The 15,073-nt window shown below is 41.4% G+C and overlaps 1 protein-coding gene across 1 annotated transcript; it reads right to left on the reverse strand.

Moving 5' to 3' along the window:
* Positions 1 to 2,172: 2,172 nt before the first annotated feature.
* Positions 2,173 to 14,798, reverse strand: med1 (mediator complex subunit 1). The gene is made up of 16 exons (XM_027159064.2): positions 14,500 to 14,798; positions 13,601 to 13,707; positions 13,387 to 13,465; positions 12,565 to 12,619; positions 12,241 to 12,373; positions 11,651 to 11,679; positions 11,375 to 11,446; positions 11,219 to 11,293; positions 10,966 to 11,129; positions 9,608 to 9,719; positions 9,312 to 9,436; positions 8,613 to 8,737; positions 7,688 to 7,889; positions 7,124 to 7,219; positions 6,918 to 7,023; positions 2,173 to 6,750 (listed from the first exon to the last, which is right to left on the reverse strand). Exons 1-16 carry the CDS (start codon positions 14,588 to 14,590, stop codon positions 2,982 to 2,984), a joined length of 5,340 nt encoding a protein of 1,779 aa, XP_027014865.2. The 5' UTR covers positions 14,591 to 14,798; the 3' UTR covers positions 2,173 to 2,981.
* Positions 14,799 to 15,073: the final 275 nt, after the last annotated feature.

Below are 15,073 nucleotides of genomic sequence, written 5' to 3' on the forward strand. Positions count from 1 at the left end.
GGATATGATTCCCTAGAAAATGGTATAGAATTCACATATTTACAATATTTAAAAGATTGAACACACAATGCAGGTTACCAGTATTAACACCCATGGGATATAAGGTATAGCAAGGAATCTAGAGATCTGGAAGCAAGAAAATGTAAATGAACAACCAGTGATATGTTGGAATTGTGAAGTGTTTACCTCATCTGGATTAATGAAAAAGTGATAGTGCAGAAGATAGAAGACATAATGTACTTAATCTGTGGTTAGAAAATATGCTAGTGTAACTAAATAAACGAGTTAAAACAAAACAAATAAATCAAGCAGCTTGTGTCGTCAACACGCAGCATTCATTTAAAATGTAAATTTCAGATGCTGATTTGGTTCATGGGGCTGAGAGGGGTCTTTGAAATGTGTAGCACTTCTGCTCTTCATGATGAATTGCCTGTTTGTTCACATGCCATCTGATTAATTTAACATTTGTATACGGGTCACGCTAATCAGGTTTATTTTCAGCACATGCAACTCATCACGAATCAGACTGGGCTTTGACACCACACAGGGCTGTGATGGATGGGTGGGCTGTGAGGTTTGGAGGGAAGGGTCAGAGTTAATCCAGCACAGCATTAAACTGATCGCTACTGTTGCTGAGTACAGTCTATGTCCTCTTAGAGACCAGGAGGGACGGCCTACTTTATTCCACTGCTGCAAAAGCATAAAGTTTCCCAGCTGGAACACACTTGACCACAACAAGAAAGCAAACCACATTGTGGCACCATGTGAAACACTCCGCCTTTTCATGTCCTCGGTTCCTGAGAGACAGACAGAAATGGTACTAAAATACTAAGGCTATGAGGAGATTGACAGACAGACTAGCACACACTGAGAGAAAGTGAGATTAAAAAGATTAAAAAGAAGAGGAAAAAGAACAAGAACAAGGGGGGAGAGAGAGAGAGAGAGAGAGAGAGAGAGAGAGAGAGAGAGAGAGAGATGAAGGATTTATTCACAATTGACAGAAAAGGAGTGATCAGGTGATTTCTGTTCTGAGCTGGTAGCGTAATCCACCACACACACACACACACACACACACACACACACACACACACACACACACACACGCGTATAACTGCCTCAGACTTAACACAAGACTGCTTCTCTTTTTAAGCTGATAAACTCTTCTCAAGTGTGTGTGTGCTTAAGAGAGAAAAATAAATAAATCCCATCCTGATATGAATTCCATCCTGTTACGCTGCAGAACACAGCTATAAGGCTAATATGGATGAAAAATTTAAATGTGATAGAAAATAGTAAATATTTGCAAACAGGAAGTGGTGTATACGGAAGGCAGAGCAGAAAAAAAGATGTGCATTCTGTGCAAGACATTTCTGCATAGTGATAATTAAATGAAATAAATCATATGTATTAAATGCTGATGAAATGCAATAAGTCTTAACAGGTTATGGCTGTGCTTATTTTCCCTGGTGGGGGTACAAGTTAGATAAGTTGACATCACTGGCCATGCAGAGTAATAATCCATTAATAATAAAACCAAAAGATTACTCAAATTAAAATCTTTATCATCTTCAGGCTTAAGCTCCTTTTTTTATTTCATTGACATGCATTGCATTGTTTCTGTACTGATTTAGAAAGCAGAAATTCTAAGTTAAACAAGTATTAAAGGTGTCATTTTTTCCATTTTAAATGCTCATTACAGGATCATTAGGCTATCATTCGCTCCATTCTTTAGGGTGTGTCTCTATACTTTGCATTGTCTGTGGGAAAAAGGAATAATTTAAAAGCAAATGTGAATCATTGCTGCTCTCAGCTAATAACAGCATAGTGGGTGGTATAAAAACATTTTTATAATAAATCTTCATGTAGTGATATAATTGATTCTGGAAGGAAAGTGAGAATGAAGGCAGGAAATACTCCGCAGTCTATGCATTTTATTTTAATTACAGCAGTGAAGAACCTTTACGTTCTAGCATCTAAAATATATTTTATTATGCATGTTTGAGTTTGTATTTTGCCAAGATTCTGAATACATCGGTATATTACAGTAATATTTGTAATTGTTTGTTCCTAAAAATGTAGTAATGATATAAACATATACCATGGAAAAGTTACGAATAAAAACGGAATTCTTCTTATTATGATTTCTAAGCCGTAATAAAAATAAAGCTGCACTGAAATATAATGCGCTTTATTCAACAGGTTCTGAGAAACCGATTATTTACATTTTTTGAATATAATCTGAATCAATTATGCAGGGTGAGATTTGCTTTCAGATGTTTTGTTCACTAGCCATTATTTAAAAATTGTTTGTACAAAAGATACAAACATAACACCATAGTGTCCTCTGTTGGTGGATGTGTCAAACACGCCCAAACACACCACACTTGTACTTAAAGTTTATTTCAACCATGTGTACTGACCTGCATATTAACATATGAGAGGAAATGCTACTTAAAATCCACCTGATTACACTCCTCTACAAAGCCTAAAAGTACATGATACAATGAAGAAAGAATGTAGTCAAATGTTTCCCAAAAAACAAACAAACCAAAAAAAAAAAAGAAGCTTATAAAGGACATGGTTTTAACAAACAATGAGCACTTTTCTTTAGGAAAAGACTTTTTTGTCATCATTTAAAAATACAGCACAGATTTTCTTTAGGTGTTAAACATAAAAAATGAACATAAAATGTATGAGTTATTACAAATAATTTAGATTCTTTTAGACAGGTTTATCAATGGTGATTTTCAGTGTATTCCATCACCTGTACTGTGGCAGATATGTGAAGTACAAAGCATAATGCATACATCATCCCATTATTCAAAAATGTCTGGACTCATTCTTTCCTTATGACATCATTAAAAAATTTACAGTTTAAAAAGAATGATCATAATATTCAACTTTTAAAATGACATAACCTTCATAGAGGTGCCAAAATACTGCACGCAAAAAAGATGGTAAATATACCTGTGGAATCATTTCTATTTGAAAGGTTCTAAGTTAGAGCCTGTTAGAGCAGAGTCCATCAGGTCATCATCCTCAGTGTGCATGTACACAGGACTTGGTCGTGAGGCACGGTCAGAGCTGAGCAAAGATATAGGGGGTTCTGAGGAAGACAGAGGAGACCTGGACCAGCTTTCTGCCTTCATTGGAATTGAAGGGGGACCACAAGACATTACTGATTTCTTTTTCTCCTTGTCCCGATCCCTGTCCCTGTCCCGCTCTCGGTCCCTCTCCCGCTCTCTTTCTTTCTGCTTTTTCTTTTCTTTTTTGTGCTTCTTGTGTTTCTCTCCGAGACAGACTGACATGTAGTCCTGCGGTGGTTGTAATGGCCTCATGGTCTGATCATCATCAGAGCTGGGGCTGTTCTGATGGGACTTCTCAGCTACTGAACTGCTACCAGACTCGCTCTCACTGTCTAGAAACAGAGGTGTATTTCCAGGTGAGCGGCTGTGGCTTGGGGAACTACGGTCATGCTTTGGTGTTGAGCCACTAAAAAGAGGTGATGCTTTCAAACCTGAATGCTGTGAGCGCATGGAACCTTCTGCTGATCCGTCACCAGGTTTCTGGAGAGTTACTTTGGACTTGATGCTTGGAGAACCTCCATCAGGTTTGCTTATGATAATCTTAGCCACACCAGTGCTGCTCACTCCACTACCTTTCGGGTCCATCATCTTTTTCTCACCCGAGTTTCCAGTTGAAAGAGATCCTTTGGATTTTCCTTCTTTTTCAACCTTTTCTCGCTTTGGAGGACCAACATTTGGAGGTAACCCCCCACCTCCACTACCTGCATTACTGCCAGGACAACCACTTTCCCCACCTCCTTCACACTCTTCCCCACCAATACCACCACTACCCACACTCTTTAGCTTGTCTATGACTGCTGTAAGAGAAGGCTTTTTGTTTCGGCTAGGGGACTTTCCTTTGGCATTAGGATTGTTCCCCCCACTACCTCCACCACTTCCTCCACCACCTCCACCACCAGCACCACCACTTCCTCCATATTGTGATTGACCACCAGAGGAAAATGACATAGAGCCGGATGAGGAGGAAGAGCTAGCAAAAGCAGAGGAAGAGGAGGAAGAACCAGAAGAACCACTTCCTAACTGTTTCTGGGAGCTCATCCCACCACCAGAAGAGGTCTTTGACCCCGATGAACTCCCACTTCCAGAACCAATCGGTGACTTAGCTTTTGAAGATGGTGGTGTTCCTGGAACCTGTCCCTGCTGAAGTTTCATTGGAGAGGAAAGTTTGTCAGAACTTCCAGACCGGGAGTGTGAAGGAGAGATGTTAGGCTTGATGCTAGGATTCATCAGTGATCCAGGCGGTTTGCCTCCTTGGGGCCTCATTTTATTCCCACTAACTGCTCCACTGCTACCTGAACCTGACATGCCATGCTTAGTAATCGGAGAAGAGCCTGGTTTTCCAGCACCCATCCCGAGGGAAGAGCTTTTGGACTGAGATGGCATGCCACTTCCACTTCCCCCTGTACACGCTAGCTTAGAACTGTTACCTTGTCCCATGGAAGCTTCCATCTTGCTCGTCTTTATTTTTCCTGAAGATGAAGAGGAGTGGGAATGGTGGCTTTTGCTGCTGCTTGTGCCACTGGCACCACCAGTACTTCCACTTGCTGAACTACTTGATGTATAACCTCCATGAGAAGATGATTTTCCCCCAGTTAAGGTTTTGGGGATTTGTATTGTGATTTTAGGTATGGGTGGTGTGGCACCTCCTGGTGGGGTCTGAGAACGACCTGAGCTGCCTGGGGATTTGGATCCACCTCCACCCATTGAACCTCCAGAACCTGCACTTCCACTTGGAGGGGTATAGGGCCGACCTCCAGAGCTGTGTGAGGGAGACTTGCCTTCTGGATCAAGCTTTTTACGCTTGGGTGGTTTGTCTTTCAATTTTCCCTCACTAGAAGGTGTGCGACTGCGCTTCATCTGTTTTCCTTCAGCAGAGCCTGTTCCTCCCATCACCATCCCGGAGTTACCTACTCCATTATCTTCCTTTGGCCTCATCTGCTGCTGTTTGACCTTTACTTCACTATTTTTAAAGTCACTGCTTAGTCCCACCATGCCCATCGTGAGTGGACTCTGTCCACCACCTACATGAGAATGTGAATCACCCAAATCTGGCCCTGGGCCTAGCAAAGGTTTTCCTCCTCCACTGTTAAAAACCATACTAACATCAAAAGGGTCCTTTAGGGTGGCATCAGGTGTACTACGGCCATGTGAAGTTGGATTCTGAGGAGTACCTGAGGGTGTGTTCTGCTGACTTCCCCCACTGAAGCTCTTCACAAGGTCAAGATCTGGCTCTGAACTGGGTGAACTGTCAAAGAAATTTTGATGTGAGAAGGTTCCCTGACCAGGCAGCAACTCAGGGTTGAAGTCTGTATCTGGGAAGAAATTACTTGAAGAAGCATCACTATTTGGTGTAGCTGCCGTTGCTGCCTCTGCAATCAGATCTGCTGGATCAGTGTAGGTGTTTTCATTGCTGTTGGCATTAAACAGATCAGTCTCAAAAACTGCACTACCCTGACCTGAGCTAGAGGAATCCCTTAGTGGAGTGTCTAGGGAACCTCCTTCTTCCCCACCCATGTGATGCTGCCCATGGCTGATGCCACTTCCTTTTGTAGCTGAATCAGGAATATCAGAAAGAATGTCATTAATGTCAGGACCAATACTTTCAGAACTAGAGAGGCGCACCGTGCGAGTTATAGATCCTGATGGCTGTGTCTGAGCTTGTGTCTGAGGCTGGACATGTGACTGTTGGTGGTATGACATTCCAGGACCTGATGGTGGAGTCCCACACTGGCTTGGAGCTGGAGTAATACTATGAGGAGTGTCCAACCCATCACCTGGAAGATTGACATCAAAAATGGGATTCTGTGAAGCATCAACATCCATGGAGAAGAGCTCACGGTGGAAATCATCTTCAGTAGGGGTGTGTGTGTGATGGTGCTGCTGACTTATGCTTCCCAATTGCTGGTGCTGAGACTGCTGTTTCATTCCCATCCCTCCCCCTGTTCCTATCAAGCCCTTATCAGTGCCCCTTGGTCGCTTCTTCTTGCCTTTGGTGCCTCCTCCAGGACATGGCTGTCCTTGGCTGTCTGTGCGAGGTGAACCAGAAGAGTTTTGTCTCTCCAGAGGGCTGCTACCATACAGGGCAGCAAAGTCCGGTGAGGGGTTGTCCTTCAACAAGTTCATCAGCATGGGATGATTTTTAGTATTGCTAGCAGGTGATGTAGTTGATGGTGGCGTCTGGTGTGGCTGTGAGCTCGCAGATCCCTGGGGATTGGGACTAGGCTCTACATTTCCTGTTATCTTGAGAAGGCTTGTGAGTATGGGGTTCTGAGTCACCTTGCTAAAATCATCTGACCCATGGATGTTCTGTGGTGGAAGCTGCTGCTGTTGACCTCCTATCTGACCCATGGTGTCAACAACTGAACTTCCTTGGTGGTTTATGAAAAGGTTCATTGTACCTTGAAATGGCCCACTTCCAGCCAAATTCCCAGCACTACTGCCTCCTGTAGGTGTAGAGGCACCCCCTACACCAGGCAAGCCCACAGTGTTGCTCCCATCAGATACTGCGCCCATACCCAAGTAACCAGGGCTACCTGTGGGTGGAAGGTTCTTTTTCACCATAATCTCCACAGTTTCAGCTATTAGGGACAAGGCTGGGGTGTCTGCCTGAATCGTCTCAGCCTTGCGACGGATAGCTCGCATTGTCACAGGAATAGACATGCATCTGAAGAATTAAAAAGTATAAATTAATTTATTTACAACTATTTAATGTTTCTGATGACCAGCTGATAATTTTCCAAGTACATCCTGTCTATATACAAACCTACTTGTAATTTATTTGATTAGACGATATCACTCTGAAATGTAATATGAGCACGTTCCTGCACTTACCGCTGAACCACCTTGGTAATGAATTCATCTGTGCAGATCAAAGCATCAGACAAACCCTTATACAGCTTACATGCAACCTGCCGTGAGTCGATTACCTCCATTACAACTGAGAAATAGACAAGGAGAGAAAAGACAAACAAAATAATTTAAGAGGAGATCAGTTACTCTGACTGCAGACTCTGAATTTGGATTAAATGAATCCTCACCACAGACAAGAGACTCGTTCACAGGATGCTGGAAGGACACACTGAAGCTAGAGTCTGTCAGTGGACAGACCTCAAACTGCAGTAACCCAGGGGCATCTATAGAAATGACAATGTCACATGTAAGAACATGTCGTTATATAATTATGACTCATTACTGCCATATGCTACGATATTACTTAATAGGTGCAATGTATAAGCATGGAAATAATAGAAGGATCGACATGCAGAGTTATAGGGAACATTAGCCGAAGCATTCACAGTTGTTGCTAACAATGTTCATATGTTCATATAATCTGCAAAATCGACGTCCGTGTCTAAGGAGTGATGCAGTGCATGGTCATTAAAAATGACTGTATAAGGATATTAAGGATATGAAGGATAATCGCAAACATGGAACAGTGAATTGTGTGCCTGAGAGCACTTCTGTTCTGCAATAAACGAGAACAGAGAAAAATGCACTTCTCTCCACTATATTAGTCACAAGTTTCATTAAAGCATTTTACAGTTTGGTGATGAACTACACTGACTCTAAATAAACATTGGAGTTGAAGGCCCCAGACTCACCTTCTTTTATATAGGTTTTTTTTACACAGCTACCAATCAGCGTGTTATAAGCTGCTTGGTGTCGTATAATGTCCAGCAGAGCGGGAACATGAGCAGGGTGTCGAAAGGGGATTTTGGAAACCAGTGATCCCTGCAGAGATTTCCCATCCTGTACTGGGGCATCACCATTCAGAAAATAGCAATGCTGCTGTCCTGGCAGAGACTTAATGAAAAAGGTTAATTGGTTAGACAATGACACTGTATGGTACATAGAGGCATAGTACAAAAAGCTGTGCGCTTGTAACACCAGGGTGTGTGTCACATGGGCTGTCACAGCAGGGACGCTTGCACCCCAACATTTAAACAACTGGGCCAATAGATCTGAATTTCAGCTTTCATTTCTTGGTATTTACATACATATGTGTTAAAGAACCTGAAACATGGACACCTTTTGTTTGGACCCACAAAGCTTCAAAGAAGAAAAAACCCAAAATATGTGGCTTAAAACAGTTATTACAAGAGAACTATATTCAACCAAATATTAAATGTTATTTACTTTAATAATATCCCTTCCAATACTTTTGGGAGGTCTGTCACCAATTGTACCATGTTCCAAGTTGCATAACATAAGATAAAATTCTGAACCATTATCTTATATTCATCTTTGATCTTAAACCCAACTGTCTTTATGTCTATAATAATAATAATAAAAAAACTGGCCTCATCATTACAATACTTTTGTACCAATACTACAGGAAACTATATTTGAGACAAAATAAGGGCAACATTAATATGTAATCGCAGTAATTTGGCCAAACTTCCGAATTCCTCGAGGTTTTTTCATAAATTTTCAGTTGGATGTCAAATCAGTCAGTCACACTTCTGGGATGTCGTTTGTGACTGAATTCTTACATTCATACATTCATGTTACCCAGATGTTACTCACTGCATAAAATCTCATGAACCGGGCTGATGCTGGAGCGGTGCTGCCATCTTCTTCACTGAACTGACTTGTAATGATGAGGTCATATAATGGGGATAAGGCAGGAACTGACTCAAACACTGGGATACCTACAACAAAAAAACACCATTTGACTACTCAAATGCACATACAAAAGACTCGCATTGTATTTGCAAATAGACATGATGAAGAAAATTATAGCTAGGAAAGACATAGCACAGTTTGTTGGTGCCTTGAGTGAGTTTTACTCTACAGTAGCATCTGACTCAGGTAGAGGTGTAACGTGATGATTTACATTTACAGCATTTGGCAGACGCTCTTATCCAGAGTGACATACATAAGTGCTTAAATCTCTAACATTGAATACATTAATGCTGGTTCACTAGGTTACATACTTAAGATACCATGAGTTTAAAACATTTGTTCAAAGTTACAATGAAAAAATGATTGCCATGTGATGCTCAACTGGTGGCTATAAGCATTACGTTTTAGCTAACAGAAGGCACATTTTTGGAAGAAACAAGTTGAAATCTGTGAATAGAATGACAGACAAATTATGTGTCTGATTCATGAAACTGACTACAACATCAAGAGTAAAAAATCCGCTTCAGCTACAAAGAAGTAAGCTCCACCCAGTAGCCCATTATTGCTATTTCATACACAGGACCCAGGTCTCTCTTTTACCTGTAACATTGCCCATTTTGTGAATGAAGGGCAGTGAAAAGGGCATGGGCTTCTTCATCTTTAAGAAGAAACACGCTGGCAAGTCGACACAGTTCGAGTTTGACGCAGGCGAAAATGTTGGCGTCCTAAAATAAAAAGTGTGTGGGAGGAGAATTATACATTCAACACAGACTCCCTGTTTTCTCTACAAATTATTACTGTAGGACAGATTGTAAACCAAATATTAAACCATAGAAATGAATTACACACTCTGTATATGTTCACATAAAACAGGTTTAAAACAAAGTCGATTTTACCCTTTGTTATCCACTGGATGAGACCCGGTGATGAGAGGAGCGATGGGAAGTTTGTAGATAGATGATGTTCCTTCCACAGTCACAGACACAGCAACCCCAAGAGTACGAGGGACTAAAAATAAATAAATAAATAAATAAATAAATAAATAAATAAATAAATAAAATTTACATTACATGCACACACATGGGTAACAGATGTGTTAGAAATTCACACATTTGGACAAAATATTGAAGTTGAAACCCTTGCTTATATACGCTGTGTAATTGATTGAGGACAATAAGATGTGACAATGGTCAATGGAACCAAAATCAACAACCCACTCGAAAGCTGGATTCAAAATCAAAAATTGAAACCACCTCAAACCTTCTCAAATGTGTTCAGGTCTGGGGACTGTAAGGGCCAGTCAATAGCATAAATGTCTTCATCATACAGAAACTGCCTGCACACTCTGGCCACATGAGGCCAGACATTGTCATGCACCAGAAGGAACCCAGGGCACACTACACCAGTGCAAGGTCTACCGATGACAGTGAGGGTTTCATATTGCTACCTAGCAGTTGTAAGGTCCCAGTGGCTAGCATGTGGAGGTCTCTGAAGCTCAAGGATATTCCTTCCCAGACCATCATTTACCCTCCACCAAACCAATCAAACAGGATGAAGCAGCAGGCAGCCTTATGTTCCTCATGGCATCTCCAGATTCTTTCACATCTGTCACACATGCTCAGTGTGCACTTGCTCTCATCCGTAAAGAGAACAGTGCGCCAATGGCAGACCTGCCAATTCTGGGCTATGAGCACAAATCCCACTAGAGGATGTCTGGCTATCTTGCCACCTGAAAGTCTGGCCAGAAACATGCACACCTGTAGCCTGCACATGGTCATTATATAGACCTCCGGCAATGCTCCTGCGGTTCCTCCTTGCACAAAGGAGCAGATACTGTCCTGCTGACTGGGTTGCAGATACTACTTCATGCTACAAGCAGTGGAAAGGACACTAAAAAATTCAAAACTAGAGACAAATCAGTCAGGAGACAGCGAATGTCTGTAGCCACCACTTTCAAAAACATTACATTTTAAGAAAGTATAGCATATTTATAGCATAAAAATGCTTAATTAAATATAATGTATTAAACAAAATAATTTAAGTATAAGGAGTGCAAAAAATAAAAATATTACATAATAAAAAGTACATAAAAGAAAAAAGTATAGATCAACAAGATTAATGCACAGGTGTTAGCAATCTGTGTTACGTTGTGTTTGTTGCATGGTGAACTGAGTGTGCTAGTATGAGTTTAATGAGTGTATATAATATGGCAAATAAAAGCATTGGTATTTAATGTATAAATGCCAAAGCTCACTGGTTGTGTCTGTGTAGTTGAGCTGGGCACCGGTTCCCTCCTCAAAAGTGTCGTAAGGCGAGACGTAGCACTGCAGGGACATAAGATGGCCTCCGCTCCTTGGGGTTAGCAGACCAACACTGCCGTGCAGGATCGTCTCCACTGTGTTTGCCTTCATTGCTATCCTGCAAGAAACAAAAATGTCAACATAAATGGTGAAATATTTTCACACACACACACACACACACACACACATACACACACACACACACACCTGAACATGTGCATCATCTTAGTAAGGTCCAGCTCCAGAGACTGCAGGGCCAGGTACATTTTAGTCTTCAGTTTGCTTTGTGAGAAACAATATATTTGATTAATGAGAAAATTTTAACACTCAATGACCCGATTTCTTATATTATTGATGACCCACTTGTCTCCTGGAAGCTTGTACAGGTTCACAAGACCCTTCAGGTGTTTGGAGAATTCCTCAAAGTTTTTTTCTCTATGAGATACACACACACACACACACACACACACACACACACACACACACACACACACACACACACAGGACAATAAAGCAATAAAACATTGCTGTGTGATACATGAGTGATGAGTTCAACTGTTACACCTTGTGTTCGGTCAGTGTTTGACCTGACTTTATTAAGCTGGGTGATGATGTGTGGAAGTGTTTATTTCTCCTTACCTCAGATGCTGTATGAGCTCGGGACAACTCTACAGGAGAGAAACGTAAGAGTTTGTGTTTGTAATGGACATACACTCTTTGTCAGTCTGTCTGGACATTAAAGAATTAAAGCAGCACTCTGTAATATTCATGAGTATTACATTTAGGAGTACATAAGGGTCCTTAAGGAAACGAGGTTGCGCTCTGTCCTAGGGGACGTGTTGGATATAATTTAGATTAAGCATACTGATGATGAAATTATTACCGATGTAGAGACACTAACCATCACAAACTGTTTTCACAAAAAGTTTTTAATAAGAGTTTAAGAAGAAAAAAACCTTTCAAATTCTAAGGTAAAAACTTCTCTATCTTCATATTCTCCTATTCTCTTCATTATCTACTATCCACAATGCATCAGCTCCTCTGTTTTCTTTCCCTGTCTCCTCCTTTCTTCCCATTTTTTCCCTTTCTTGTTGTCTCTCGCTCCATCTCTCTCTTCCCATCATTCATCTAGTTTCTCTCTACCTGTATACATCTCTCTCTCTCGCTCTCTCTCCTCTAATCTCTTGCTTGTTACTCTCCTCCTGTTTCTCCCTGTCTTTCTCTCTCACCGCAGGATTTTCTCCATGATGAGCCACTTTCACATCGATCAGTTGGCCCATGGTGTCCAGCTGAACTTCGACATAAAACATGTCAGAGGTGATGTAGCACTCTGTCTCTGAGGGACTCAGGTGTGACCCCAACCTACCAGAACAAACAAAAAACCCAGAGCAAAACTGTGTGATAATGGGTGAAGGGATTGTGTGAAAGGGTCATGGGTCAGAGGGAAGGGACAAGATGATGGGATAAGAAAGGAAGGGTAAATGGGGCCGTGTGACATCACCGGCTGTTGAAGGTGGTGTATGAGCAGAGATGTACATCACAGGGTCACTCACATGTTCTGACGGGCGATAGACTCCAGGCGATCGGTCATAGACACCAGTGAGGTCACTGTAAATATAAAAAAATCTGATATATGCGATAATATTCATAAGAATACACATATACGCAGCAGGTGCAGTAGCTCGGCAGAAGATGGTCCTCCTTCAGCAGTAAATAAGAGACAACCTCACTTGATTAATGTCATAATCCTCACTGTTAAAGTTTCAGTTTTGAATTTGTAAAAAAAAAAAAAATGATAAAAACAAAGGAACTTAATACAATTCTCAAGCTATTCATAAATATTTCATAAATGCACTGCATTATCCCAGTCTTTCCTACACAAATTAAAGCCAATTCCAATAAATATTCAGTATCAGGCCACACGATACCAGAACAGAATGCATCAAAACAACCAAACAAATACGTATCTACTTATTGTTCAACTTTGTAGAACATCAGTGAGAAAAGTTACTTCCTGTTATCATGTACACTATAGCATCTATAACCATCATCGCTCCCTCAACAAGTTTCACCTCTGATCTATTACAAAGCACTGACACTGAAGACTCCTTCCTTCCATGTTATACAAACACTTTCTTAGTTCATTGCACCAACAATTACACAGAGTCTTTAAAATCTGTAAACTGTCCTCTTTTATTGTATTAATACAAATATTTGCATGAGTTATTACACACATTTGTTGCTCTACTACTGTGAATCCAGAACACAACAATGCTCTGGTGTACTAATCCTTAAACACTGGAAGGCCCAGATTGTGCAATTATTTATAAATGTGGATGATGTCCGAGGACGACTGGATGTTTTAGTGCTCTCACCTTTAAGTGCCCTCTGAAGCGTCTCTAAACCGTTGAGCAGGATCTGGTGACCGGCTGAATTCATCACACCACGCTTCTCCTATACATACACACATGCCTTTATTAATATTCAGTCTGGCATCATGGAAAATATCTTTAACAGTGCAATTACGACTTATAGCACAACACACACACACACACACACACACACACACACACACACACACACACACACCATGGCTGTGCGGACGACTTTGCTGGTTTCTTGCCATGGCCGAGAGGCGTTGTGTTTGGCATGCAGCCTCTCCAAAAGAGCAGAAACACGACTCTGCTTCTCTGCTTCTGCAAACACACATTCACTTAGAGAAGTGGAAAACCTTGCATGCTGTTCCATACATTAATCCTCTACAGGTACAACTAACATTTTGATAAACACTACAACGATTATTATATATCCTACACGTCCAACAGTCTGACGATTAGGTCTGGATTAAAATAAAGGTTTCTTCACTTTATGCGGTGAAATACGCTAGAGGATTTAAAGAGTCAAGCTTGAACTTCCTCAAGGTGTCGTCATAAACCTGATGTTTATATAAAGCATAGAAATGATGCCCAATACAGAAACTGTTCTCTCTGTCCATCTCCCTAATCTCTCATGCCATTTCCTCTGGTGTCTTCCCAAAGTGTTCAGCTGCAAGACTTCACATACAAAAACATTTAAGGCTCCTTTATTTGTATGATAGTTGACTTCACACCCAGTATGTTACATTCTAGGAAAGAAAGTGCACTGCAATCCAAATCCAACATTTAACCAGTGTCACAAAGTGTTCTCTTCATTTCCCTTCACTTATTTTCTTCTTTCCATTAAAATGCAGTACACACTTTTTTGCACAACGACTCTATCTCTGTGTAGCGAATATATCCTGTACATAATTCGGCTCCCTGCTCTTTCTAAGTCCGACACATACAAACAAAAACAAAAACAGCTAATGCTAATGCATCTAGCACTCCGGCTAATGCTGGTTAGCATTTACGTAAAGTAGGGACCGTTTTAGCGCGCAGCCGCCTACCAAACTCGCATTTATATTCAGTCGAATGAGTTTAGGCTGTAAACACATCGGCTATGCTCCATACCGGTGCCTTCCTCTACTCTGACCCGGTCCAACAGAGGTTCTCTCGCTGGACTACCGCTTCGTAGAGCCGCAGCCGCCGCCGCCGCCGCCATCTTCGCCGTTAAAGTGTCGCGTTTCTGATGACGCAACGCGATGTCGCGGTGTACAACGTAGCCTCGCGCGATAGATAAACATAAGAATATTTCATCCAATACAGTACACCAGGAGTTTCTAGCTTATTACACACAACGTGTAATTAACTGGATTTGTCGTGACGACCTTTGATGTCGGTGGTGATGCTAGGGTGCCAATACTTTCGGAGGCGAGTAGATACGAGCATGTGACGTCACCCGAATACCCGTGACGCAATTCACCTCACTGTGCTGAGTGTTTTGATATGTCACATGGCCATTTTGTGGTTATTTTTTATTTTGCTGGGCGGGGATGCACGTGACGTCACTCACGTCATCCGAGTACCCGTGAGGAGTTTCCCTTCACTGTGCTGAGTGTTTTGAGATGTCACATGCCTCCTTTTGTCCAGAGTATCACCCTAAAGAAGCTGGCAGTGTTTGGTGTAGATAGTTCGATTGTTTGCT

This window comes from Tachysurus fulvidraco, chromosome 8 (genome assembly GCF_022655615.1).
Source record: "Tachysurus fulvidraco isolate hzauxx_2018 chromosome 8, HZAU_PFXX_2.0, whole genome shotgun sequence".
Classification (NCBI taxonomy): Eukaryota; Metazoa; Chordata; class Actinopteri; order Siluriformes; family Bagridae; genus Tachysurus; species Tachysurus fulvidraco.